The sequence below is a fragment of the Pinus tabuliformis genome, chromosome X (assembly GCF_031772625.1).
Source record: "Pinus tabuliformis cultivar Carrire ecotype Pingquan chromosome X, CPIR1, whole genome shotgun sequence".
Classification (NCBI taxonomy): Eukaryota; Viridiplantae; Streptophyta; class Pinopsida; order Pinales; family Pinaceae; genus Pinus; species Pinus tabuliformis.
In genome coordinates, this window is record NC_142308.1 from 1,078,831,630 (window position 1) to 1,078,857,135 (window position 25,506).

A 25,506-nucleotide genomic window follows, 5' to 3' on the forward strand; every position below is an offset into this window, starting at 1 on the left:
TCCACAAACTCACACTTCATCGAAGTCCATTTGCTAGGCCACACACTGTCAGTATCATAGTTGGTCACAAGCATTACAAGGTATCTCTATCCTCGGATCTTCGTTCATCATGGTTATGGGTTAACCACATAAAACTCTTCTCTTTAGTGGGTCTTCATATTCAACAAAGGCTTTGCAGGAGGGAACTTCACGCAATGGGGACCGTTGCTTCTTAAGGAGGAAGGAATTCTTAAGGAGGAAGGAATGATCCGAATGGAAAAGACATCAACCCATGGTATTCATCCACCCATGTTATTCATCCACCCGTGGAATTTGCCCATGTTATTGTAAGTGGCATCCACCCATGGTATTTATCCACCCATAGTACTGTAAGTGACATCCACCCATGATATTCATTTACCCATGGTACTGTGACATCCACCCATGGTATTAATTCACCCATGGAATTGACCCGTGGTATTGTCACATCTACCCATGGTATTCATTCACCTATGGAATTGACCCGTGGTATTGTAACTGAAAAATACTATAAGTAACAAGTTGCATTTTGTGAAAGGATAGATTGTGGTTTTGTTTATTGGGCATTCTACTTTTTTCTTCTGACAATTTCAATTTTTCGGATCTTGGGGGCCTCCCCCCCAAGATCCATTTCAATCTTTTAGATATTGAGGGCCTCCCCCCAAGATCTAGATCATAAACATAAGGAATTTTTTCATCCCATATATATGGATGTTTGGAGGCGTACATATAGAGGATATGCATAATCACCTTGTTGGCTATCTTTCTTTGTTTATTAGTTTGGGGTTGGAAGATAATTGATATTAAACTAGAAGATGCTTAGGAATTTTTTGTTCATATAAAAAACGAGCACCTTTGGTAACTCATAATGAAACCAAACATACTTAAAGAAGAGCTTAGTAGTGCCTTATCTCGTGTTTTCTTCTTGTAAGGTGCCAAAAATGGTAGACTTGATATAATGTCACTTGGAGATTGAATCCCAAGGCCTTTTTAGAGTGGACAAAGGGGTGTATATTCTTTGCTCACTGATTAAAGGTTTGACAAAGGCACGTGGGATGCACAATCTAATGTATCTTCAAACATCAAGTTGGACCTTTGGCTTATAGAGGTACTAATGTAGTGTTAATTGTCTTATACTAATGTACAGTTGCTTGTCTTCTCCATGCTAATGTACCTTACCACTTCATTGTGGCATGCCTCCTAGATAATATTCTCACGCTTCCATAAAGGAATGTATAGATGGTTTAGATGGCACAAAATTTCATCATTGAGGTGAAAATCGTGAAACTTGTTTATGTACAACTAGCCTTTGCTATGTAACAATGAAGTCAAGATCACTATGATACAACAAATGCCATTTCAAATTATTGTGTCCAAGAGTTGAGAGATATGGTGAATGCAACAATCAAAGGTCCGTTGAGTTTTTCTGGGACAACTCCCCTCGACTTCTGTCAGCTGCCTTTCAACACTTCCAGCCTGTCAATGTATATTTACCTCCACACCTCGTGGCTTTTGAGGTATCTAAACTTCATAATGAGTATAGATATAATAAGGGAACTGGAATAATGAAAATCGAAATGCAGCGACGTTGCTTGGATTCATCTGACTATTCACTAGTGGAATAAGACATCGGACTGCATTGACGGTGCTCTGAAACTCCACTTTAATTAAGTAAAAAAAAACAAACATACCATCATGTAGGCATGGGTTGTAATTGTAAGATGGAAACACCCACCCTTGATTTAGATTTCTGTAAACTCTGTTTTTATTATATATTTTATATTTAAATTTAATTCCTTAAAAATATAAAATTTTAAAATATATTTAATTAATTTGTAATTTTTATTTGAAATATTATAAATTTTAATAATCTACTTATTATTATTATTAGGCATTGCTTACTAAGGCCGCAAATTAGCTTGGAGGGCAGATTTCTTGCTCAATTAGGTGAAAAAAATTTCAAAAAATATGGATTCAGCACCATCAAGAATCCATCCGGCACTCAAACTGAAGTTCGACAATTCTAACCCAAATTTTAAAAAAAATTGCTAGATTTTGTCTTAATCTTTCAAATTTCCATTATTTTCCGGACTAAGTGAACTCTTTAAACTACCCTTATTATTATTTAACTTAAATATTTGATTGACTGAAAAAATAAACAATTAAAATATGAATTATATATAAATATTTATTTATTTAAATTGCTTGTTAATTTTCTCTATTTTAGTTATAATTTATTGTCTTACCACAAAAATTAAATCATAAACTCATATATATATCTATATATATATATATATATACTTGTCAATTTATGATAGGCATCAAAACATTTATCTCATTATACATCTCACATTGCCGAAAAAATAAATCATAAAAATAACTAATTTATAATTTTATTCTAAATTATTAATAATTATAAAAAATAATTAATATATCAGTTAAAACATTTAAAAAACTTGTAATTTTTTTTTAATCATGAAGATTCTTAGCCTATAAATATGTTTTGTGAAGGATTATCAATATCATAGGTCAAAAAAACCATAATGCATTTTACATGTATATAATTGAAAAACGAAAATGATATAATTACCTTTGAAATAAGTTTCAACCCTCTATCTCGACGACTACTAAAAATATTCAATAGATATTTCATAGAGGTTAAATACCTACAATCCATAAAATATTGATAATTAAATTTAAATTATAGAAATCTTATTTCCAAATAGACATGCCATCGAAATAATCATTGATTTAATTAGGCCTCAAGGGTTACCTCATTTGGTCAAGATCTGCTAAGTACCTCGCTGCTTGGGAGGTCAAGGGTAAGTACCTTGCTGATTGGGAGGTCAAGGGGTCCCTTACCTTGCTGATTGGGAGGTCAAGGGGCCCCTTCAAATTGATATGCCCCGGTTAAATTCAAAGTTCAACATAGCAAACAAGTTTCTCTACAATACATTTGGCAAATAAATCTACCTGTATTTTCCCTCATTGGAGAAAATAATTGATTTAATTGTAAAATTTATAGAATACATATTTATAATTGATTTGACGTTATAATATTTTTATTAAAAAGGTTAGGATAGTTATGAAGATTTTGTTATTTAAAATCTAATGTAAATGAAACAAGAGGAAACCATTAGATTGTTATTGAATATTAGAAGTGTAAAGTACAAAATAAAAGAAATTCAAAGTTCAACATGACAAACAAGTTGCTCTGCAATACATTTGGAAAGTAAACAATTTTGAAGTACATTTGACATGTTATATTTATATATTACCTTAATAGTGGATTACACAGTTTATTTTTCCAAACACATATTGTTATTGGTTTGCGTAACTAGTTGAACTATTTATCAATGCTTGAAAAAAAATTGATTTAGAGTTTACATAAATGGTTATACATACAACAGATACTTGCTCAAAATCTAGATTCCATAATTTACGACATGACCACATTTTATCACTTAATGGGAATTAATGTTATTTTAAATAAATTGTTAATTTTTATTCAATACGTTTACCTATAATCAAATTTTAACCTCTTTATGTTGAGCTAAGATATCCAACTCAATATGGAATAGGTGTTGTGATGTTATCTTATGCTATGTAAACAAATCAAAATTTAACCTCTTTGGGTTGAGCTGAGATATCCAACTCAATCTGGAAGAGTTGTTGTGATGTTATGTTATGTTATGTAAACATAAATAACAAAATGATAAAAATAAAAATAATCATACATTAAAATAAAAATAAGTTTAAACTAAAATAATAAAAACAAAAATTCCAAATTATTATTATTATTTTTATTAATTTTTGTTGGGTAGTTAATGAAAACTAGACTTGGTCAAGTTATTGATGGTTTTCTAGCTCTAGGTTTATGCAAACCCATGGTATTCATGTGGGATATAACCTATTTAAAGGGAGAAAGACTCTTTATTTATAGAGATTAAATGTTAATGTGGAATCTCCCAATTTCACAAATAGCCCAGCCCGAGCCTGCATTGACCTAGTCACCGCTGCCCCTGCAGATACATCTCTCCGTACCCTCCTGGTGCTGAGGCCAACCAGACCATGCAGCCCTCTGAGGAGGGAGATCCTCACTCTTCCACGCAGACAGAGAATGAAGAAAATGCAGAATATTTCGCATCTTTAATCGCAGAGAATGGAGCTCCAACGAACAGGCCATCAGTCAATAAGTTTGCCAAGAAACTTGAAAGTATCCCAGAGATTTCCCTCCCTCCAATACTTCCAAGAAGAGAAGCCATCTCTTTGGTAGAACGCAGACTTGTTGGGCAGTTCACTGATCTATGGCCCTCACCAAAATCAGTGCAAAAATGGGTGGAAAGAAACTGGAAAGAAACCACACAGGGGAAGATAGTAATACGATTCTATGGAAGGGGTTACTACACCTTTATGTTTGAAACAAATGAGGAGAGAGATCTGATATTTAGAAACAGACCTTACTTCATGGACTCCAGAAGTTTATACCTGAACAGGTGGACACCAGATTTTGATCCGGAGATGGATGTCCCAAGTGCAGTGCCTGTGTGGGTCAAGCTCCCGCATCTTCCTCTTCACTGCTGGGGAGACAAATTTGTAAAGGCTAAAGGAAACGCAGTAGGAAAATATATTGATAGATGTGAGCCAAAAGACAATATACACACGTGTGAAAGAATATGTGTGGAATTAGATCTCAGAAAAGGCCTCCCAAAAGAAATAAAGATCAAGGTCGACCAGTGGACAGACATTCAGCAGCTGGACTACAAGCAAATACCATCTAAATGCAAGGTATGTCACGAGTATGGTAATTTTGCAAATAGGTTTCCTAAAAAAATAGAGGATGAAAATCTAGAAGAGTAAGAACCTACATGGGAACAAGTGAAAAGGAAATAGCCTACCAATATGGAGACTGTGCCAAATATTTATCAGTCGCATGAAGCAAATGAAACCACCTCCCAGCCTCCAGCGAAGGTTACTCCTCCTGATCACATAACTCTGAATCCTTTTGAGCCATTAGAAGACTCCTTTGATCCACCCTCTCCCTGATCTCCACCCTCTCCCAGATCCCCACCCTCAAACCCTATCATATCCACCCCCAACCTAATATCCTCCCCTCCTCCTCCCTCAGTGGACCGCATTCTAACTAGAAACAAAGCCAAATAAATCCCCCAAGCCTTGGATCATAAAAAAAAAGTTGGAAGGAAATCCAATAAAGAAATTAGAGATGAGGCAGCAGCTAAAGAAATGGCCCTAGGAATGCAACAACCAATGGATTCATTCCTTGGGAAATAAACAGGAAGTCATGAAAAAACTTAGCAGAGAGGAAAGGGAGGACCACACTAACACAAAAATAAATAATGATAGTGGTCTCTTGGAATTGTCGCAGCCTTGGCACCTCCTTTAAAGTCAATGTAGCTAGAGACATTTTAGCCAAGGAACAACCAGATATATATATGATCCAAGAGACCAAACTAAACAAGCAAGAAAGTCAAAAAATGATTCAAAAACTAAAAAATTATGAAGAAGTAGCATTAGAAGCCACAGGAGCATCAGGAGGAATCAGCACCATCTGGGACAAAATAAAATGGGAATTAATGACCCACAAAACCAATAGACATTGGATTCGAACAAAGTTAAGGAATCTCAATACAAAAGAACAATATAGCATTATAAATGTGTATTCTCCAAATCACTATAGAGAGAAAGAACAACGCTAGAAATCAGTTAAAGAAGAAATAGCAAAGAGACAAAGTGGGCACTTAATCCTGGGAGGGGATTTAAATATGATAAGGAACACAGAAGAAAAATTTGGTGGAACCTTCCACAATGATCCGTCAAGAGAAGCTCTTGAAGAAATAATAGAAGATTACAAATTAATAGACATTCCACCAAGCAATGGAAAATACACTTGGAACAACAAAAGAATTGGAAAAAACAACATAAAAGAAAGGTTGGACAGAATTCTTATTCATGAAAGCATAGCAGCTGCTTACACTCTTGTGAAAAGTAAAATTGTTCACAACTCAACTTCAGATCACAAGTCGATGGTGCTAACAATGGGAAAGCTGGAAAATCAAGGACCCCTTCCCTTCACATATAATACAATTTGGGATAACAAGGAAGATTTTGGTAAATAAATACAGGACAGCTAGAAAAGAAGTGTCACAAGATCTCCCCAGTATGTTTGGGAAACTAAGCTAAAGAACCTAAGGATGCACTTAAAAAACTGGGTAAGAGAAAATGATCTTCGAGACAAAGCTAGGAAGGTCAAATTGCAAAAAAAAATGGATATCCTTTGCAAGGAAAAAGAGAACAAGGAAGAAAGTAAGCAAGACCAAATACAATAAAAGGAAATATATATGGAAATATATAAGCAAAATAGGCAACAAGAAGAGGAAAGTAGACTAAAATCAAGATGTCTATGGCTAAAATCCAGAGACAAAAATACTACCTTCTTCCACAATATAATGAAAATAAGGAGGTAAAAAAATTAGATAGAACAGATTCAAGTAAATGGTCAAGAAATAAAAGGAGTAGAAGCAGTAAAAAACGCAGAACATAAACACTTCAAAGAACTCCTCTCAACAAGTGACCAGTGGGCAGCTAATGAAGAAATTTTGCAGCATATATAAAAAAATAAGCGACCAGCAAAACAGGGAATTAGATAAAGAAATTATTGAGAAAGAAGTCAGAGAAGCTGTGTGGAATCTCCACCCTAATAAGGCACCAGGTCTTGATGGGTTTACAATAGCCTTTTACAGACAACACTGGGAAATTATCAGAAAAGAACTAATGTGAATGCTCAAAAATGCTTTCCAAAAAAAACGATTGGAGGAAATAAAAATTCCTCCTTCCTAGCCCTCATTCCCAAAGAACCCAATCCTACAACTTTTAAAAAATATAGGCCTATCTCCCTATGCAACTCGTCTTATAATATTCTTACCAAAATTCTAGCAAATAGAATGAAGAAATTACTTCCGGAAATAATCTCAGAAAACCAAGGAGGATTTGTCCCTAAGAGGAAAATCACAGGCAGTGTGATAATTGTTCAGGAGGCTATCCACAACAGTCTCCAAAGAAAAGAGAGAGGAATGATTGTTAAGTTAGATATGGCTAATGCTTTTGATAGAGTTAATCATAACTTTCTTGCAGCAACCCTCAAAAGGTTTGGCTTCTCAACAAATTTCATAGAGATTATCCAGGCATGTATTTCAAATCCTCGGATAGCCCCTTGAATCAATGGTCAACCCAGTAAATTTTTCCAAAGCACTCAAGGGCTAAGGCAAGGTTGTCCGCTTTCTCCATTCTTGTACATCGTCATGGCTGAATCACTTAGTGTTATGTTGGAAAACCAGAGAAAAGAGAAAAAAATAACAGGGATCCAAATATCGAGAGGAGTCAATGATCTAAACCATTCTCTCTTTGTAGATGACACCCTTCTCATAGGCAAGGAATCCTGCATTATAGAAAAACAATTCAAAAAAGTCCTGGATGAATTTCTTCTAGCTTCAGGAGGAATCTTAAACAACTCCAAATGCAAAATATACTGCTGGAACACCCCACCAAAAACAATGCAGCGTATCTCTCAAAACCTAGAAATACCTTTACAAATAAATTGGATCCACTTCACTTATCTTGGGCTGCCCTTAGCAAAGGAAGTGGTAAAATCAGAAGTCTGGAACAAGAAAGTAGAGAAAATGAAGTTAAAAATTCGGAATTGGGGAGTGATGTGGCTCAACCTGGCAGGAAGAGTGACACTGATTAAAGCACTTCTCTTGGCCTTGCCTATATATCAATATGAAATCATTATGGCTCTGGTAAGTGCCCACAAGAAAATGGAACTGATAATTAGAAGCTTTCTCTGGAAATGAGGAAAACAAGATAATAAAAATTTCAGCCTTGTTAAATGGGAGCAAGTCACTCTTCCCTATGAAAAAGGAGGTATAACAATTCATTTGCTAGGACTAATGAACATTGCTCTAGGGACAAAAATTATCTGGAGAATGATAAATGGGAATGGCCACTGGTGGTCAAAAGTCCTAATAATGAAATAATTAAACTGTCATAGAACAAAGCTGCTCACTAAAACTATTCTAGACAGGCCATGCACCCAAATCTGGAAATTGGTAAAAAGGATAATCCCTCTCATTAGATATCAAATATCCAAAAATCCAGGGAATGGCAAAACAATTTCTATCTGGGAGGATATAATAATGGGGGAAAATCCCTTAAATCAAAAACAAAACTTAAGGGGACTTCAGAGATGTATGAAAGATAAAAGTTTTAACACCATTTATTCTATCTCGGATTGGGACCAAAATAACTGAGTAAGATGGAAAAAGCTGGCAACACCACCAAGGCTAAAAAGTAAGTGGGAAATTTTAATAGCCCATCAGGCAGGGGCCACCCCCATCAACATAGAAGAGCAGGATGACTTTGTTTGGGATCCAAATGGAGGGGATTACACAGTGAAATCAGGGTACAACCTCCTCCAAAAAATCCACAATCAAAATGACTGGACCCTTTGGAAGGAAGCTTCGAATTCAGAGAGTTTGCCCAAAATTAAAGTCTTCACATGGAAACTTCTCAAAGGTAAAATTTTTACCTCTGAAAATTAAAAAAAAAAAGGAATACAAGGGCCCTCAAAATGTTTCATGTGTCAAAAGGAGGAAGAATCAATCCAACACCTCTTCATTAACTATATGGTGGCAAGAGAGTGCTAGAAACATGAAATAAGTCCTTTGGAAATAAACATAAATCCAACAACTCAGTTAACAACTCTTCATAAAAATTGGTATAAAAGCTACCCATATACAAAGAAAAAATAGGCAAAAATAAACAGGATATGGAAATGCCTCCCTTCAATCCTGTGTTGGCAAATTTGGTTAGCCCAAAAAAAATGCATTTTCAAATATCAAAAACCAAATCTAGGCAAGATCCTAGAAAAAACTTGGAGCCAAGTTGCAAAGATAATAAGTACAAATAGAATCTCAAAAATGGACCAGAATGACTTACAACAAGAAGAGAAACACTGGTATAGCAAAGCAATGCTAGAAAACGAAGCAAAAGTAGCAACTACAACAAAAAATAAAGAATTTCACACAAAAAAGAATTGGAAATTAAGACTAGATGATAAAGAATTTGCAGAATGGATAAAAGAGAAGAAGAGACACATTCTCTTTTTTGATGGAGCTGCAAAAAATAACCCAGGTAAAGCAGGGGCAGGAGGAGTCATTCTAGATCCAAATGGGAAAAAAATAATAACCTATGAATGGAGCCTTGGAGAAATGACAAACAACAGGGCTGAAGCATACAACCTTCTCCTAGGCACAAGGATTTTAAACAAAAATGCTATCAAGGACCCTATAATAATAGGGGACTCGGCTATCATAATAGCAGCTTTGGATGCCAAAAGGGACTTCAAAAGCATAGCCATCAACAAAATCTATCAAAAGATCAGAAAAAGGTTTGAAACCCTGGGAAAAATTACAATAAGTCATGTCCTGAGAATCAAAATAAGGACGCTGATAATCATGCCAACAAAGCAATTGATAGACCAATTGGGATTGTCAAAGAGAATAATGAAGTTTATGAAGAAAGTATACCATAATTCCACAACCAGTATGAGGATTGAGAAAGAGGATATAGATCCAAAAAATCTCACAAGAAATTTTACAGGGGGGGAAATATAAAAGAAGAATCAAAATACCAACTCAAGTTGGAGATTACATGAAGAAGGAAGAGAATATAAGTTATGAGAGGTTCTCAACTGTAATCAGAATTGCATAGAGCACTCGACTCTCAAAATCCCAACTTGCTACACTATATGATGAAACAAGATTCCAATTGTCCTCCTCTCCTGGGCGAGGTCGGCTTTAGTCGTGTCACCCACGAATGCCTGGACAATAACGGTTTTGCAAGCAACAGTCATATCTCCATGGTCGCCTGTGCAAGCTCCCAGGAACCCTGAGATAGCAAGGCATTCAACAGCAGCAAGTCTCCCCTCACATGAGACAAATACATTAGGACAAGAAACCACAAAAAATTTGAATATTTTCCACAAAGCAAGCGTGAGGAGACAAATGAAGATTCCCCGCACAAGAACTGTTGGATCCGAAGATCAATGGATAAGGAGTGCCAGCAGAGGTATCGGGAGAAGAACTCGATAGAGGCAGATCAAGGGTCAGTGGGCGCTAACTTGCGTGAGACTTAGTCAAAGCGAAAAGGCAGGATTTCGCAGGAGTGGTTTATCGAGAGTAGATTAAGCAGTAAGTGGTTTCTGGAGGGATCCCCCCGATTCCACTCACCATTGGACACATAGCAAGCAGGTGGGGCGAGAATACCACTTTATCGAGCGGGTATTCTCTGTGCAGTTTGCCCACTCGATATCAATGCTCGTCATTGGATCTATTGCGCGGGGATTGACGGTTGTGGAGAGACATGTAGTTTGAATTGATCAGCATTAGGTGGTGTCTGTCAGATTTGACGGAGGAAACCTATGGTGGAGATTGAGTCTATTAAAGGCCAGTTTTGATATTTGCGCCAAGTTTGTGGAAAAGTAGAACTATAGTCCCGTGTGTTTGTTTTATTGCCCGCCTTTTCCAAAGTTAAGTGCGGGTTCTTTGGTTAAGTCCATTGTTTCAATGTTAAGTGCGGGTTTTTGTATTTTTTGAAGTTTTTAAGAAATAGGGTTGTTAAAGTAGCTGTGGGGACTACGCTCCCTGTTGTGCACTACTTTGATCCAGCCCTCCTCGGATTGTACAAGGAACTAGCTTCCTTTCCCCCTTTTTTTTAATATATAAAAAGTAACCGACTGTGTTAAAAAAAAATGTTAATGTGGATTTTCTAGTTATAATATTTTCATGATATATTAAAACTTTTGAAAGGGAAGAGTTGCTTTTTTAGATGATTTGGTAAGACAACCAGAATTTTTAGTGTAAAAAATTTCCTAAATAATTTTAAATTTCGAGCGTGTGAAGGATCAAAAGTTCCCTTCCATTGGCAGATCAAATAGTAAAAAAATATTTTTGGACTGAGATCAAGCATTAACAATGATGGATAAGAGAATTAGCTCCTAGATGGGACAAGATACAAGGGGAAGCTAGGTAAATTGATGCATGGAATGACAGAAAAGGAACCTACTTGTAATAATAGATACCTCATCGTTATGGAAGGTCAGACGATCGAAATGTAGGGTAGATTTCATGGATGAGGATCCCAAGGATTAGGAACGCAAGGGCTAGAACAACATCAAATGAGCCAGAAAATAGTCAAAATCTCTCATTGAGGAATCCTGAAGTTGTTGCAATGGACATAAATGGAAAATTTCATTACACAACAAACATTAGGTGGTCTTATAGTCGTAAAATGAAATTTTTCACAGTCAGAGGTCATGTTGCTGAAAATTTTCTTCGAATCAACTATGTAGTTTTTACAAAATGACGAATGTTAACTCATCATAAATAACACAAATTGCAAAAATAAAAAAATGAAAACACAAAAAAGATTAAAAGGAATAAAAAGGTTAACTAATAGATGAAGGAAGCCTATGAAAATGTTAAATCAACTGCAACAAAATAATTTATGAATCACATTGGATATAACTTTAATTTGGAAATAAAAGAATTTATAAATTAACTTCAATTTGGAAATTAATACTATGATTGGGGTTGGCCACATTTTATTAAATATCAAAGAAAGATATTAGAAAGTAGAGAGAGACAAGTCTTATAATAAATTTGATAATAAAAAGTTGAAAAGGACATTGCTACCACAAGGTATGAGAGATTAATCATAATCTATTCACTAATAATATTATTGTTATTAATTTTTCAATTAATTAAAGTATTTGTTGTAGCAGCTACAAACACCCTCCAAAATTTTTCCTATGCTTTGTTTTGGAGTCTCCCTCCTAAATCAAAAATGGCTTATCTCACACTGACCTAGGTACTTATGCTTTCATTGAGCTTTATATTTTGCATTATGGCTTGTGTTTGCTTACTTTTTTTGTTGTCTAACCCACAAGTCGATCTCTTGACTTGGTTTCAACCCGATTCTAGTCTTTCCTTAGTGAACTACGTAGTCCTTGAGAGCAACCAACCTTAATATCAGGAATTAGTCCAAGCTAGCAGTGAGCCTTCAGCTACAGAATTGCGCAAATCCAACTGACAACCTGCCTCCAATTGGGAAACTGTGCAAAGCATGAGAAGCAGCTAGAGCCCCTCAACCCAGAAATTGCGCAAATTTTTTCCCTCAGCAATTGCCCAATGCATGAGCTGGTGAGTTGCCCAGTTCTCCCCGGAACTATGCAATCTCTCTGAACATGAAAGGTAGATTTTCCCGAAAAAGAAAAAAGTAAAAGAGCACCCCTAGAAAATAGGGATCTATTTTTAGTAGTCCGGAGGTGCGCACTCAATTCATTTCGGAAACTACCGCCAAGTGTCGTTTTTTCTTATATTTTTGGCCTTCACGTCCTAAACGCAAAATCAACCAAATCTATTTATGGACGTTACCAAAGATCATTTTCACATTCGATCTTAGAGCTCTGGCATTCTTAAGGAGATCTAGACATTCGTCACAACTTTTCTGGGTAAGTCTTGCTTTTCTACTCTATTGTTATTTTTTCCATCGCTTTTGTTTTCTTGGCTTGTGAGAGTGTTGTTTTACCCATTTTACCCGTTTTATCTTGTATAAGTATTGTTTTAAGTTTCGCATTGCCTTTCCCAAGTGTTGCATGCATTACCTAGTTTTTGCACTAATAGTCATTGTTGCGACGACTCTCTCCACAAGCTTCATTTTTATTTAGTTAGATTAATTCTTGCATTTGTTTCATTTGCATGTATCATCGTTCACTCAAATCTGCACCAACCATCACTTCCACCTTCAGATCTACTCGTTTTCATGCTCCCATTGGGTAGATTTTGGCTTCCTTACTCTGGATCTTGCTTCCCCCTGACATGCACTGCACATTTTTGGATCTCAAGGCTCTGCCTTAGCTCCATGAATTGCACAGAGGCTGCCAACGCCTGGCTCCAAATGCACATTATGTAGTTCCGGGAGCCAATCTTGAGCCTTGGACACCGGGATTGCGCAATACACAGTCCTAGCCAGCCTGAGCCAGACTGAACTATGCATTGCGCAGTTCCAGTTAGCATCACATCCCCACTAGCAACTAGGACTGCAAAATGCACAAAACAACTTGGAAGTCAGTGACCTCTGAGAGCCAGGATTCTGAAATTCTTCCCAACAGTTTCCTAGTTTGTTTCTTGGTCTGTTCTTGAAGTTCTTTTGGCTTCAAGCTAACATTTGCATTCCATGAGTGTCCTCTCTGTCTCTAGGTACAATAGTTGTTGAGAAACTCTCCAGCAGTACAGGTAACATGGCTTCCAAGAAAGTTGCATCAAAGGATACTGTCAAGAGTAGCACTGGGGAAGCAGTTGAGCAGGTGTCAGTGAATTTTCCAGTTTATGCAGACACTCAACTGTTCATTGAGAAGGGCATGAAGTTAACATGGCAGGAAATCAAGGATATATTTGTAGGGGACTTCAAGGAGGATCTAGAGGATCTAAAGGATCGACAGGTTTATGTCAATATCCACCGGTCAGGCTTACATAAGGTTGCATGTAGGTACCATGCCTTCCCATGTGCAGACATCATCCACTTGGCTGTCTCACACATAGATCCATAGAATATGTGTTGGGAAGGGGTCCCTGGGGTCAATTGAGTCAATTTTGAGTAAATTTTGTAGTTTATTTTTGTAATGAATGCAAAGTCTCCGCAAAATGTGGAAGTAGAGTGTGAAGCTAATAGAAGTCAAAGGTGCTTTAGTCCCTTAGTTGGGTAGGTGATAGAGTTGTTTTGAGACCCGCCCATGGTCCACAGATCATGGTATTGTAAAGCAAATTATATATAAAGTTGAGTCATAGTGAGTCTTAGAAGTTAACTTTTGGTGAAGAATCATTGTAAGGGCAAGGTGCTAAGGCAGGAAAGGTATGTTTCTTGTACTTAGGTGAAAGGGGAAGACTCTTGCAGCTGAGTGCGCAGAGACCTTGGTAAGTCCGCTGGCTAATTGCGCGAGCCCCTATAGCTAAGTGCACAGGGATAATAAGCCTGTAATTGAATGTTTATACTTAATAAAGACTGTTTTGAGACGATTTTGATGCATCTGTACCTTGTTAATTACTTCTGCTAAAGTTTAAGTATCTTCGCTCTGTGATATGTTTTCTATGAATTAATGCTTATTTACTATGCAAAGCTAGTATATTTGTAATCTTTTTGCATGTTAAGAGTAGTTAGCTACCTTCATGAAGGTCTGGAAGCCGTTTAGATAGATTTGCAGTAGTTGTCTGTTTAGAAGGGTTAGAGCTGCGTGAAGGTAGACCTAAGCCGTAATGGTATTGAGAACACATCACACAGACCTATGGATGTAGAAACTTGGTTCTAACAACCCCCAATATTGCTTCGGGTGCGAATGCAGCCTACGCTATGCAGGTTGTTACCGAAAGGGCCAACAATTAGGGTTTTGTTGGTTGGCACAGTTAAAGCTGAACCTGGGTCAAGCCCCATCAAGCTAACAAATGGTTTCGTTTCTGGTACTAGGATTTATCTTAAGAATGTGGGATGTCGAATAAGTGGTTCCCTACTAAGAAGCAAATGAAAAAGTGGCTCGATCAGAAGTTGCACGTGTTTGCAACTCATGAGAATAGAAATCTGTGGTTATCCAAGGAGAAATGGTTGAATAGATACTTGTACACAGACAAAACCAAAGCCTTTTTCTATTTCTTCCCTTGCGAATTGCATGAGTGGCTGTCTAAATTAGCGAACAGTCAGGGTACGTGGAGGCTTGATGACCCTATTGTGTGGACTCCAGAGTTGGTGAAGCACCTAGAAGCTTCAGAAAATAACATCACACAGGTTGTTGATCATTGGATTGATCGTATCTTAGGAGGATTCATCACTAAACTTGCAATTTATACGACCATAAGCTATAGTGATGTAAAGCATAGGCTCGTCAAAGGGACCATGAGGTAAGTACTTAAAAGCTCTGAAAACTTGGATTAAGATGTTGTTGTGTGAAAAACAGGTTATGCCATTACCTTGATGTTTGGGACTATGCGAAGCGAAAAACCCTTAAGAAGGAACATAGAATGAGACTCTAAATATAGTCTGTTGTTAGGATCCTCTTCCAGCGACAACAAAGGAACTATTTTGAGTACACCGCGAAGCATTCTACAGATAGTAAGTCAGGGTATCCCAAGGATACCTCACCCATCCACTCCACCTCCACCTCCACCTCCGTTGCATACACCTACACCTTCACCTCCACCTACACCTTCACCTCCACCTCCACCTCCGCTGCATACACCTACACCTTCACCTCCACCTCCACCTCCACCTCTGCATAAACCATTCAACATGGTGAATGCAATGAAGACGCCGATATTTAAAGGGGTAGGAAGAAAAGACCCTAAAAAATTATGGTTTGTTGCAAATTCTATGTGGACTGCATAAAAGATTACAGATGATAATATAAAGAAAGTGCAGTTGGTCACATCGCTACAGGATAGGGTGTTGACTTGGTATATTAGATTCTATCAAGATTAACCTAGCTTGACATTAGCAGAGACTCAACAGGAATTGAACAATGAGTTTAAGAAGCCTAAGTCTCAGGAACATTCTGTAACATAGTTTAAGGAAATACAACAAAAGGTAAATGAGTCCTCATGGGATTTTGATTAGAGGCTAAAATCCCTGACCCAAAAGGCTAATATGAACATCACGAATGATCAACATAGAGACTGTTACATTGTTTCGCTATTACCTCATCTGAGATTACCATTATTACAACAGAAGATAGGAACGTAAGCGGAGGCTTTGGAGATCGCTATGAGGTTAGAAGCCTTGCCAGTATAGGATACAAACATTGGAGTGCAATAGATTTAGTCACAGCTAGAAAGCCTGCACATGGAGCTGTAAAGCTTGAAAATAGGGAAGGAAGCTCAGCCGGAGGTGCACGCTGAAGTCTGGTGTATAAAATGTAAAGACAAGGGACATGATAAGGATCATTGCCCTGTTTATCAGAATTATTTGATTGGAGGAGGTCCTGTTCCTTTGAAACCTAATAATATTGAGGTACCAAGCACGGGAGTACCATTATGGTTTGTTATTTGTTAGATCTCTGGGAGGCACGTGATTGATAATTGTCACCTCTTGCAGAAGTTTGTCCAAACACCACAACAATTGTTTTGTACTTTCTGTAAATTCGTTGGACATGATGAACAAAACTATTGAAGCTATGTATTAATGATGGAGTGGACCCCTACATATTGAATGCAATAATAAAATCAGCCTCAGGATCAGGGCGCGGGTGCAGCGCGCAAAGGATTTCAAGGCCGTGGAAGAGGAAGAGGAGGGGCTGACATAGGTCACAGACAAGTTATTTTTTATAACTGTGGTGAAGTGGACATTTTACGTGCGACTGTCAGAACCCAACACATCCATCTTGTCAATATTGCAAATAGTTCGATCATGTGATAGAAGATTGCACAGTGTTGATTTCCAAGATGTAGGAGAAAAATACACAACAACCTATGCATAACATCCAGATGATGAGGGAGGAGCCTAGAGAAGAAGATCATAGTATTAATATTGTAATGTGTAGTGGTATGGCCAAAGGAGAAGATAAAGGAAATCGGCCAGAGACTAAAGGATGGGTGCACAAGGTTGCTAAAAAGGAAGTCGGGTTTGACCTCAACCGGGCTAGAGAAACTTTTATGGAGGCCAAGAAGAATTTTGCTGAAGCTTCTACGTTAGGGAGTCAAGAGAAATCAACTGGAAACATTGAAGTGTAGGACGTGGATCCCTCGCTATTAGCCACTTTTCTGAAAACTTGTATGAAGTTGTTAAGAGATAAGAAGGCAGTGGAAGGGCTCCAGGAGATAATCGATAATTGTATGGGAAAAATTAAGATTCCTTTAGAACATCACGCAGTGAGGAAACTGGGTAAACATAAGAAGCAAACATGGCACGAAATGAGGCTGACCGCGTAGATTGGAGAATATGAGATGGATCAAGTCATCTTAGATCTGGGATCTGGTTCAAACGTATTGTTATCACCAAAAACTTGATCATCTATCCTAATTTACTATATGGATCGAAGTACACCATGTAAGGCCAATTTTACCATAGTAAAATTGCTTTCATTATGAGAAATTACTTAATCAACCACTTTTGTTAAGTAATTTATAATTAAACCCATGAAGAATAATTAAATACATCACTATATATTTAATTATATTCTAGGAATAATTAATTAAACTATTGATTAATTAACATTCCTTGTTATATTTGACCCAATTATGAGAAATAAATAGACAAATAATTAATTATCTTATTTTTCTCTAGGAATAATTAATTAATCACTAATTAATTATTATTCCTTGTCAAGTTTGACTAAATCCCTCAGGAATAATTAAATAAATTATTATTTGTTTATTATTCCTTAACCATATTTCTTGAGACGATAAATAAATCATTTATTTATTTATTATTTCTAAATAAAAGTTTAAACATTTTTTCCCTCCTAATCAAATATAATAAAATATTCCAAGTAGTTATTCCTACAATGGGGTTAATAATATTTTATTATTTCTCATTATTCGAGGATAACTCAATATTTTGTTATAAATAGAAGGGTTTTCCATTCATTATTCACTTTTTATGATTTTCCTTGTTGCACTCGCTGCTGTAACTCTGATTATTTTCATTATCGCACACCATTTCTTTGCCATTTGATCTCTCAACGAGCTCAAACATTTTATTTGTTGGGTTTTCACATTATAGAGGAGAGAGACTCTACACAAGCTGAAGACGTTTGAGGATAGACAAGAACCCATCCCATAGAGGGGGACTTGTAACATTTATTTGTTCCTTTTACATGTGTTATAATAAAATCTATTCTTTGTATATCTCGTTTCCATTGGATGATTGGAGTTATTACTATTTCTTTTTGTTGTTTAACTATGATTATGGCATAGATCAGGACTTTTCCAAGTTTTGTTTCTATCAGTTGCTGCAGATATACAATGTTTGATAGCCATTTATATTGTTGAGATTATTTGTCATCCAAAATCTGAAGTGGATTCTTTTCGTACATCTTTGAGAAGAAATCACTACAACAAAATTGGCGACTCCACTGGTTTTATACTTCAGATCTAGAAACCTGGGTGACTTTCAGTTTCAGCTTAGATTTTCTTCTTTTTTCAAGTCTCTTAATGTTTCCTAGCTTTTTAACCCTAGATTTGTTAAATTTCTGACTTCTGCAAGCTTTCTAGTCTTTTCCGTAGGTCACAAGAACCAGTCGCGAGAGAGACACCAATTTTTTCTGAGATTTTCCAACCAGGAATCAAGGAGTAGAAATCACACTTTTTAACCCAAAAAGTGCGATTTGGAGTCTAGAGCACACCTTTCAACCCAAAAAGTGTGATCTCACCTGAAAATAGGTTAGTACCTGCGATTTTAGGGTTTCTGGGTTTTTATCATATTTGTTTCTGGGTTTCTCTAAGAGCTGTCTATTGGGTTATTTGACCTTTGGCTCATCCCACTTAGGCCTTGATCTACTTTGATTTACTTGTCGAAGTGGAATTTAGCCCCATAGGGCTTCTAGTATGCTTCCAACTTTATAGGAGTAGTTTAGCTAAGTGAGTAGTTTGAGTTTCTGCAACACTTTCAGCCATATTTTCTAGATCTGTACTTTTTTGTTTTGGATCTATAAATGTAGGTTGTCACCATCCATAGTTTCATATTAAAACTTGTTTGGTCACTGGCCTTAGGGTCCCATCGATTTCCGTAGGTGTTTCACACATCTCCCTATCTTTTTGCACCAATCTTCCTCTCTAGGTTTTTGCTATTGCTACATCGCTTTCCAGCAGCCTAGTGTCACTTGATCCTAGTCACACCGACAATTATATCTCTTGACCTTTTTAATGTGTTTTCCATTGATTTACCCACCAACCAACACAGTGTTTGCAAACCCAGTTTGGGTGAGGTTTAGTTAATTATTTTTCTATTCATTTTCTGTTGTTAATTTCAGTTTATTTTCAGCAAGCTTTTTTCTTTTTACAAACACAATCTGGGCTTAATCAATAACTTGCACGCACAAGCATACCTTAAGCGAAGGGAATTTGGTTTACACCACCAAGCCAATACTTAACATAATAAATTTATCTCCCCTCATCGAGACAAAGGCATATTGTTGATCTCCCTTCACCATTTCTGTATCATGTGTGTCTTTCCACCATTGCGCCACCAAGGCGTTTGTCGTGGAGAATATTAGGCATTCACCCCTAGTTTCTGCTTGGGCATATTACCCCCTCCCCTCCCCCATTGGGTTCGAGTTCATAGCCATCTGAGTCCCCATACCAACTCTTCCCCTGGTTCATCTGATTCCTCATCTAATTCCGAGCCTCCTTCACCGCATATTGTCACCATTTTTGGACCCACAGCTGGTGCAGGAACCCAACCTGGTGTTGGCCCCAGTTCTATCCCAGTGGTCACATCAAGTAGAACAGTCTTAAGAACTGTTCCGGTAGCCCCCATGCTCCCTTTTATGGCTGGTTTAAGTCTACCAGATTTTATCTAGTTGATAAATGACCCTATACACCACAATGTTGGTTGGCTTTCTATGCCGACTAAGCTTCCCTCAAACATACCAAAGTTTGTGGGTAAGGCTAGAGAGGATCCTACCAACCATTTCCACTCCTTCCACATATGGTGTTCGTCCAACTCCATTACCGATGACTACATTCATCTTCATCTCTTCCAACGCACGCTCATTGGAGATGCTACAAAATGGTATGTAGACCAGCCCACCGCATCTCATTCCATTTTCGCAACGCTTGCTAAAGTGTTCCTCTCATATTTCTAGTTACCTCTCCGGTACAACACTGGTATGGAGCTATTGACCTCATTCCGTCAGTCCTCCGCCACTCGCCTTTCTGACCATGTTCAAGAGTGGCGTAGAAGGAGGAGAACATGCCGTGCCCCGCCCTTCAAAAACTGTGTCTATCTAGATTGGTTTGTTAGGACCCTTTTAGCACCCATTGGAAAACATGTCGCGTCCCATTTTCCTCAGACTGAGGAGGAAGCTCTCCAAACCACTATGAGATATGACCTAATTTATGTGCAATCCGGTTATGTCTATACCGTCATTCCAGACCTTCCCCATCCTGGAAGTGCCAATGCACCGGGGGCATCTCACACCATTGGCGGTATTGTTGTAACCCTTTCACATCCTTCACCATATACTCAAGAAATTTATGGCTATCTGCAGGGGGGAACTAGTTCCTCTAACACTCAGGCCCCTCTTGCTAGCAACATGTTTTCAGGGCCCCAATCCGTTTACTAAACAATTGCTCCTCCCTATGCACAGCCGAGTGCTCCAGCCCCTCAAGCATTAGCGCCGCAACCTCCCATGCATCCTCAGCCCCAGCAGCCAATGTCGCCTAAGGGTCAAGTGTTTGCACATCAGAGTGCGACCAATCCCCAAAATTCAAAGAAAAAGAATAAGGGAAAAGGTAACAAGGGTAATCAAGGGTAATCAAGGTAATCAACCTAGTGAGCCAGAGGGGAACCAGCCTAACACCAACAACCAACAACAGGGAAGCCATCCCAAGAAGAACAAGGCTATTCGTATGAACAAGCCTTGTACATGTTGTGGTGTACATGGCCATTATACACATGTGTGTCCTCTTTTACCCAATATGCGCCAAATGTGGGAAGTTCAAGCAGCTTCTAAAGGTCAACAATCACCTCAGAATCTTGCACTATCTCAATCAATAATGCTCACAAATATTTTCCCTCAGCAAGAATTTGTTGTTTCTCAACCTTAGCTAGGTCAAGCAACCCAGTCGCCCCAACCTTTTGGTCCTGGTGACTACCAGATCCTTATGATGAATTTTGTTGAGGTTAATCCCTCTGATATCAACATGCAAACTCGGTCGCGTCAATATAACAAGGCATCAACTTCATCTGCCACTGAGTCAAAAACCAAAGCATATATTGAGCCTCTTAAGACACCAAATGGTCTGTTATAGATCCCTTAGCCTAAAGTTGAGGAAATTCCCAAGATCCCAAAGGGACCATTATGCCGCAATGCGTCTTCTAACCGAGCTGACCATACATACAGTATAGTAGATGACTTGGTGCAATCACCTACTGCCATGCCGACGGTGGAAGTCCTTCAATTGTGCCCATCTCAAATGGAATCTATACTAACTGCTTTGGGCACAATAGATCCTTTTAACAATCATTTGATTGCCTTGCCAGTTGATACATCAGAACATCCCCCATTACCTTCATCCGTTGTCTTCCAGATACCAGTCTGATTCCATAATGACATAATCTCCTAATGCATTATTGACGAAGGTGCATCCACCTATGTGATGTCTGATGTTGTTTGGAAACAACTTAAGTCACCTGAGTTGTCCCCCTCCACCATCACTTTGCGTGCTTTGGACAGACACTCCTCCCAACCTCTTGGCATGTACCACAACTGTCCAGTGACCCTTGCGGGTAAGGCTGTCCATGTCGACATTGAGGTTATCAATGCCCCTTTAGATTACAACATTCTCTTAGGTCATAGTTACACATACGCCATGTCAGTCGTCACATCTACGATTTCCGCAAGATGTGATTCCCCATGAAGGGAAGATCGTTACCATCGATCAGTTGACTTACTACGAGTCGGAATCCGGGACCTCCCCTGAGTCTGTTATCTCGTCAATGTCAGATAATCATTCATCAACCCCACTCACCAGTGTTTCACCCGTAGTCTAAAGATTCCTCATTATTAGGTGCTTTCCATGGTCCTCTCCCTCTCATCTTAGAGCCTAACTCTATGAGTGTTTGCATGTTACAAGCATCAAAGGCTTCTCTCAAGCAGTCTGGTACATCTGATCCACATCCAACTCCTCAACACCCTGTTGTTTCCATCCTAGTTGATCCCTCTGGATCCACCCCGCAGGACCTCCTCCGTTTGTGGGTGCCTATCCTATGTTCCCACTAGGAACTGTTCCTGTAAGTCTAAACCATTTAGGATCTATTCCATCGGAACATTACCCTATAGGCTAGATACCTTTCTTATTCCCCCCTCCGGGATTATTTTATGTCCCTGTCATGGCTTCATTGGCCCTTCCTAACATGACTTTAGGGATCCCAGTATGGTACATCGATCCCCCTGCAAGCATTCTTCCTGGTCAGCTACGACCTTATCATGCTTTGACCGCAGTTCAACTGGTACCTACAACCCCTATCACTGCTTCAGTTCCATCGCAAGGCTCCCCAAACTCCTCCAGCCCCTAAGGCACCAAATCTGTCACCTCCATGTACTTTGTGTAAAGTTGTTGGGCACGCCACCAATAATTGTCCCGAGCTTCCTCATCTCAAACCTTTGGTTCATGAAACATTCCTTGAGTCAAATATCCCTGAAGTCCATGTTAACTTATCGAGTCCACCCAAGAAACTCAAAACGTTGCGCACAAATCACCCTTGTGCCCTATGTGATCATCATGGTCATTATTCCCATTGTTTCCCTCGTCTCGATGAATTTCGCGATTTCCTTGAAGAATTTCGGAGGCTACTCATAGTGGAACCCCTCCCCCTGATGTCGAGATGACAGACACCACAGGCCATATCCTTTAATGTCGTCATCCTTGAGTTCCTCGTAGGAAAACCTTTCTGACGTTTCTGCGTGCACTTCTATCAAGCCTCTTTCGACAGAATCCCAGGTCTCAATATCCATAGATCCTCCATCTACTAGCTCTTCGTCTACCATTAAAGATAATTATTATGTGAATCTTCTCTCTCAGGTTGATGCATCAGGTACTCCCTCCGCATCATGTAGTCAGTCTTCCCCCCGTCCCCCATCTCCATTTTTGATAAGGACATCATGGAAGCTATGTCTACCCCTGATTACCCTTGCACTTAGGCAAGGGGGAATATTCATGGAGGATTCTAAAGGCCATCTCCTTCCTAATTCTCTGCTTGCACTTTACCTCAAGAAAAGTTTCTAATAGTATATCCCTTTGATTTGTGTGTCTTTATTTCTGCGATGAAGTTAGGTAGGTTGCATCATCTCATCTGTTGTCTTTTGCACCTTTTAGATGGATCCATCATCCACACCGTATATCGGTCATATTGACAGTGTGAGTCACTTCTCTAAGAATCTAGCCTCGACAACCTGTTCCATTTTAACCCCCTTGCATACATTAGTCCTTTCGAACGACAATAAGTCTTGGCCTAGATCCCACTGGATCTAGGTATGGTCGATTATCCTCCCATTCCTTGGATAGTTTGTCCTACCGGCCTCTCTGACAAGCCATATGCACATTTCATATCGTAGGCATTTGATAACATATCTTCAAATATTTTACTCTATGTCCACATAGTCCCCATGTTTGACTTAGTGGGTGAGAATGATTCTAGACCTCCTCTAGTATTTCATTCTCGTTTTCCTCTTCCCTTAATTCTTCACTAGGAACCATTGTTCCAAGAAGCATTAAGGCCATATTTAGACAAGTAAGGCCACTTTCCTGAAAGTCATCGATCCTGATTCCTAGGGTCAGTTTCTCCACTACGATCTCCACAAGATCTAGGGCCTTCTCCTCCTCTCAAATTAGAGGGAAAACATCCTTTTGTAGAAAAACACATAGTTTTTCTATCGCCCATTGTGATCAAACCATAGCTCAATTTTATGAACCATCAGCATCGTTAGAAATCTCTCATCGAGTATTATAATGGGTCTTTCTTAGCTTTTGATGATTTTACACTTCACTGCGAAGTCATTTTTCCAAGAAGGGTCACTTTGTCTTCTCTCAAAATCAAATTTCTTCATATGCGACGCTTGTACTTTTGTGACCACATTCCCTTGGTGCTTGTCATCTCAGGTGTTGATTTTCATCATGAGTAACAATCATTTACTCATGCTTTCATGGTCCCCACCAGGCCTATTCTATGTGGCAGCGTCATATAGTCACCCTTGTTCAGAGCATTCACAATGAGTCATCCTTGCATCCATGGAGTCTGTTTCACATCCCATTATATCATGTCATAGTATTCCATCAATCTTTGCATACCGTTCATCCTATGTTTTCCATTTTGGCCTCCAGTCATACTATCCCCATCCCCTACAGATTTGAATTAGTTGTTGCCAGGTCAATCGTGCACTTTATGCTCTGACACAGGAAGTCGTCTGTTTGTCCCTCAGTCCGACATTTTCCATTTTCCTTGGTGTCAGTCTGTCAGTCACATTACTATTTTACCTTGTGCCTTAGTTGAGGATCCTCATTGCCTCACCTATCACGGGCCCTATTCTGTTGACATCAGCTCATTTATTCCAAACGAATGACCTAGAGAGCAGTGTAGCTTGGTTCTAACTTCCATTCTTGTTCGGCGCCTCGGACTGAGCAGAGGGGCTCATTATTTCCCTTCGTCTTGGTTGTTTCATTTTCATGATTCATACACTTGATGATCCAATGATGCAACAGATTGTACCAGTGATTCCCAGGTGTGTGTAAGATGTTTCAGACCTCATGAAGGGGTGGCCCTTCAGGTAGCCCCCCACATGCCCGGATGCATTCCTATTATGCTACATCCTCAGATGCAGTTCCACAAATTTGATGGGTTCGGTTCCTACAGATCGCAATGTTCATAGCATTCACTTCTCCTTCAGATGATCCATTTAGTTTTGCAGAGCCCTTCCCCGTTTAGCAGGGCTTCTCCGATTGTTCTACCCTCCCTCCAACATATTTTTTTAGGGAAGGACCATTATATCTCATGTACTCAGATATTATTGTATTTAGTCCTGGTTCATGTTTTTCAAGGTGCATTATATGGGATACATTGTATTATTTTTTGGCTTTGTTATGCTAGCATGTCATGTACCATTCAACATGTACTTCATTGCTCAGTTTTATGTTTCTGGGCGCATCATTATTTTTGTACTAAGTTATCTCAATGGGTATAGGTATGCCTCCCCCGCCTCACTAAGATCCGGTACCACAACATAAAAGGATACTTGCATTGGTCTCACCCCCTCTATTCCTATCCTCTTTCACTTCGGCTCTCTTGGTCTCTCTCTCTCTCTTTCTGAATCCACTTTGTTGTCTAGTGATTTTGTCTTTACAACGTACTTCGGTTGTATGTTTTGCTCCTAACACTCGTATGTTGGGGGGAAATCTGTTATCACCAAAAAATTGATCATCTAGCCTAATTTACTAGATGGATCAAAGTACACCATGTAAATCCAATTTTACCATAGTAAAATTGTTTTCACTGTGAGAAATTACTTAATAAACCACATTTGTTAAGCAATTTATAATTAACCCCATGAAGAATAATTAAATAAATCACTATTTATTTAATTATCTTCTAGGAATAATTAATTAAACCATTGACTAATTAGTATTCCTTGTCATATTTGACCCAATTATG

General features: G+C 38.5%; 1 protein-coding gene across 1 annotated transcript; it reads left to right on the forward strand.

Moving 5' to 3' along the window:
* The first annotated feature begins 4,089 nt into the window (after positions 1-4,089).
* Positions 4,090-4,878, forward strand: LOC149143562 (uncharacterized). Its single transcript, XM_089451876.1, has one exon. The coding sequence runs from the start codon at positions 4,090-4,092 to the stop codon at positions 4,876-4,878; it is 789 nt and encodes a 262-aa protein (XP_089308002.1).
* Positions 4,879-25,506: the final 20,628 nt, after the last annotated feature.

Bases quoted from the DNA above. Each gene is read 5' to 3' on its own strand.
- LOC149143562 (XM_089451876.1), top strand. From the start codon at position 4,090: ATGCAGCCCTCTGAGGAGGGAGATCCTCACTCTTCCACGCAGACAGAG.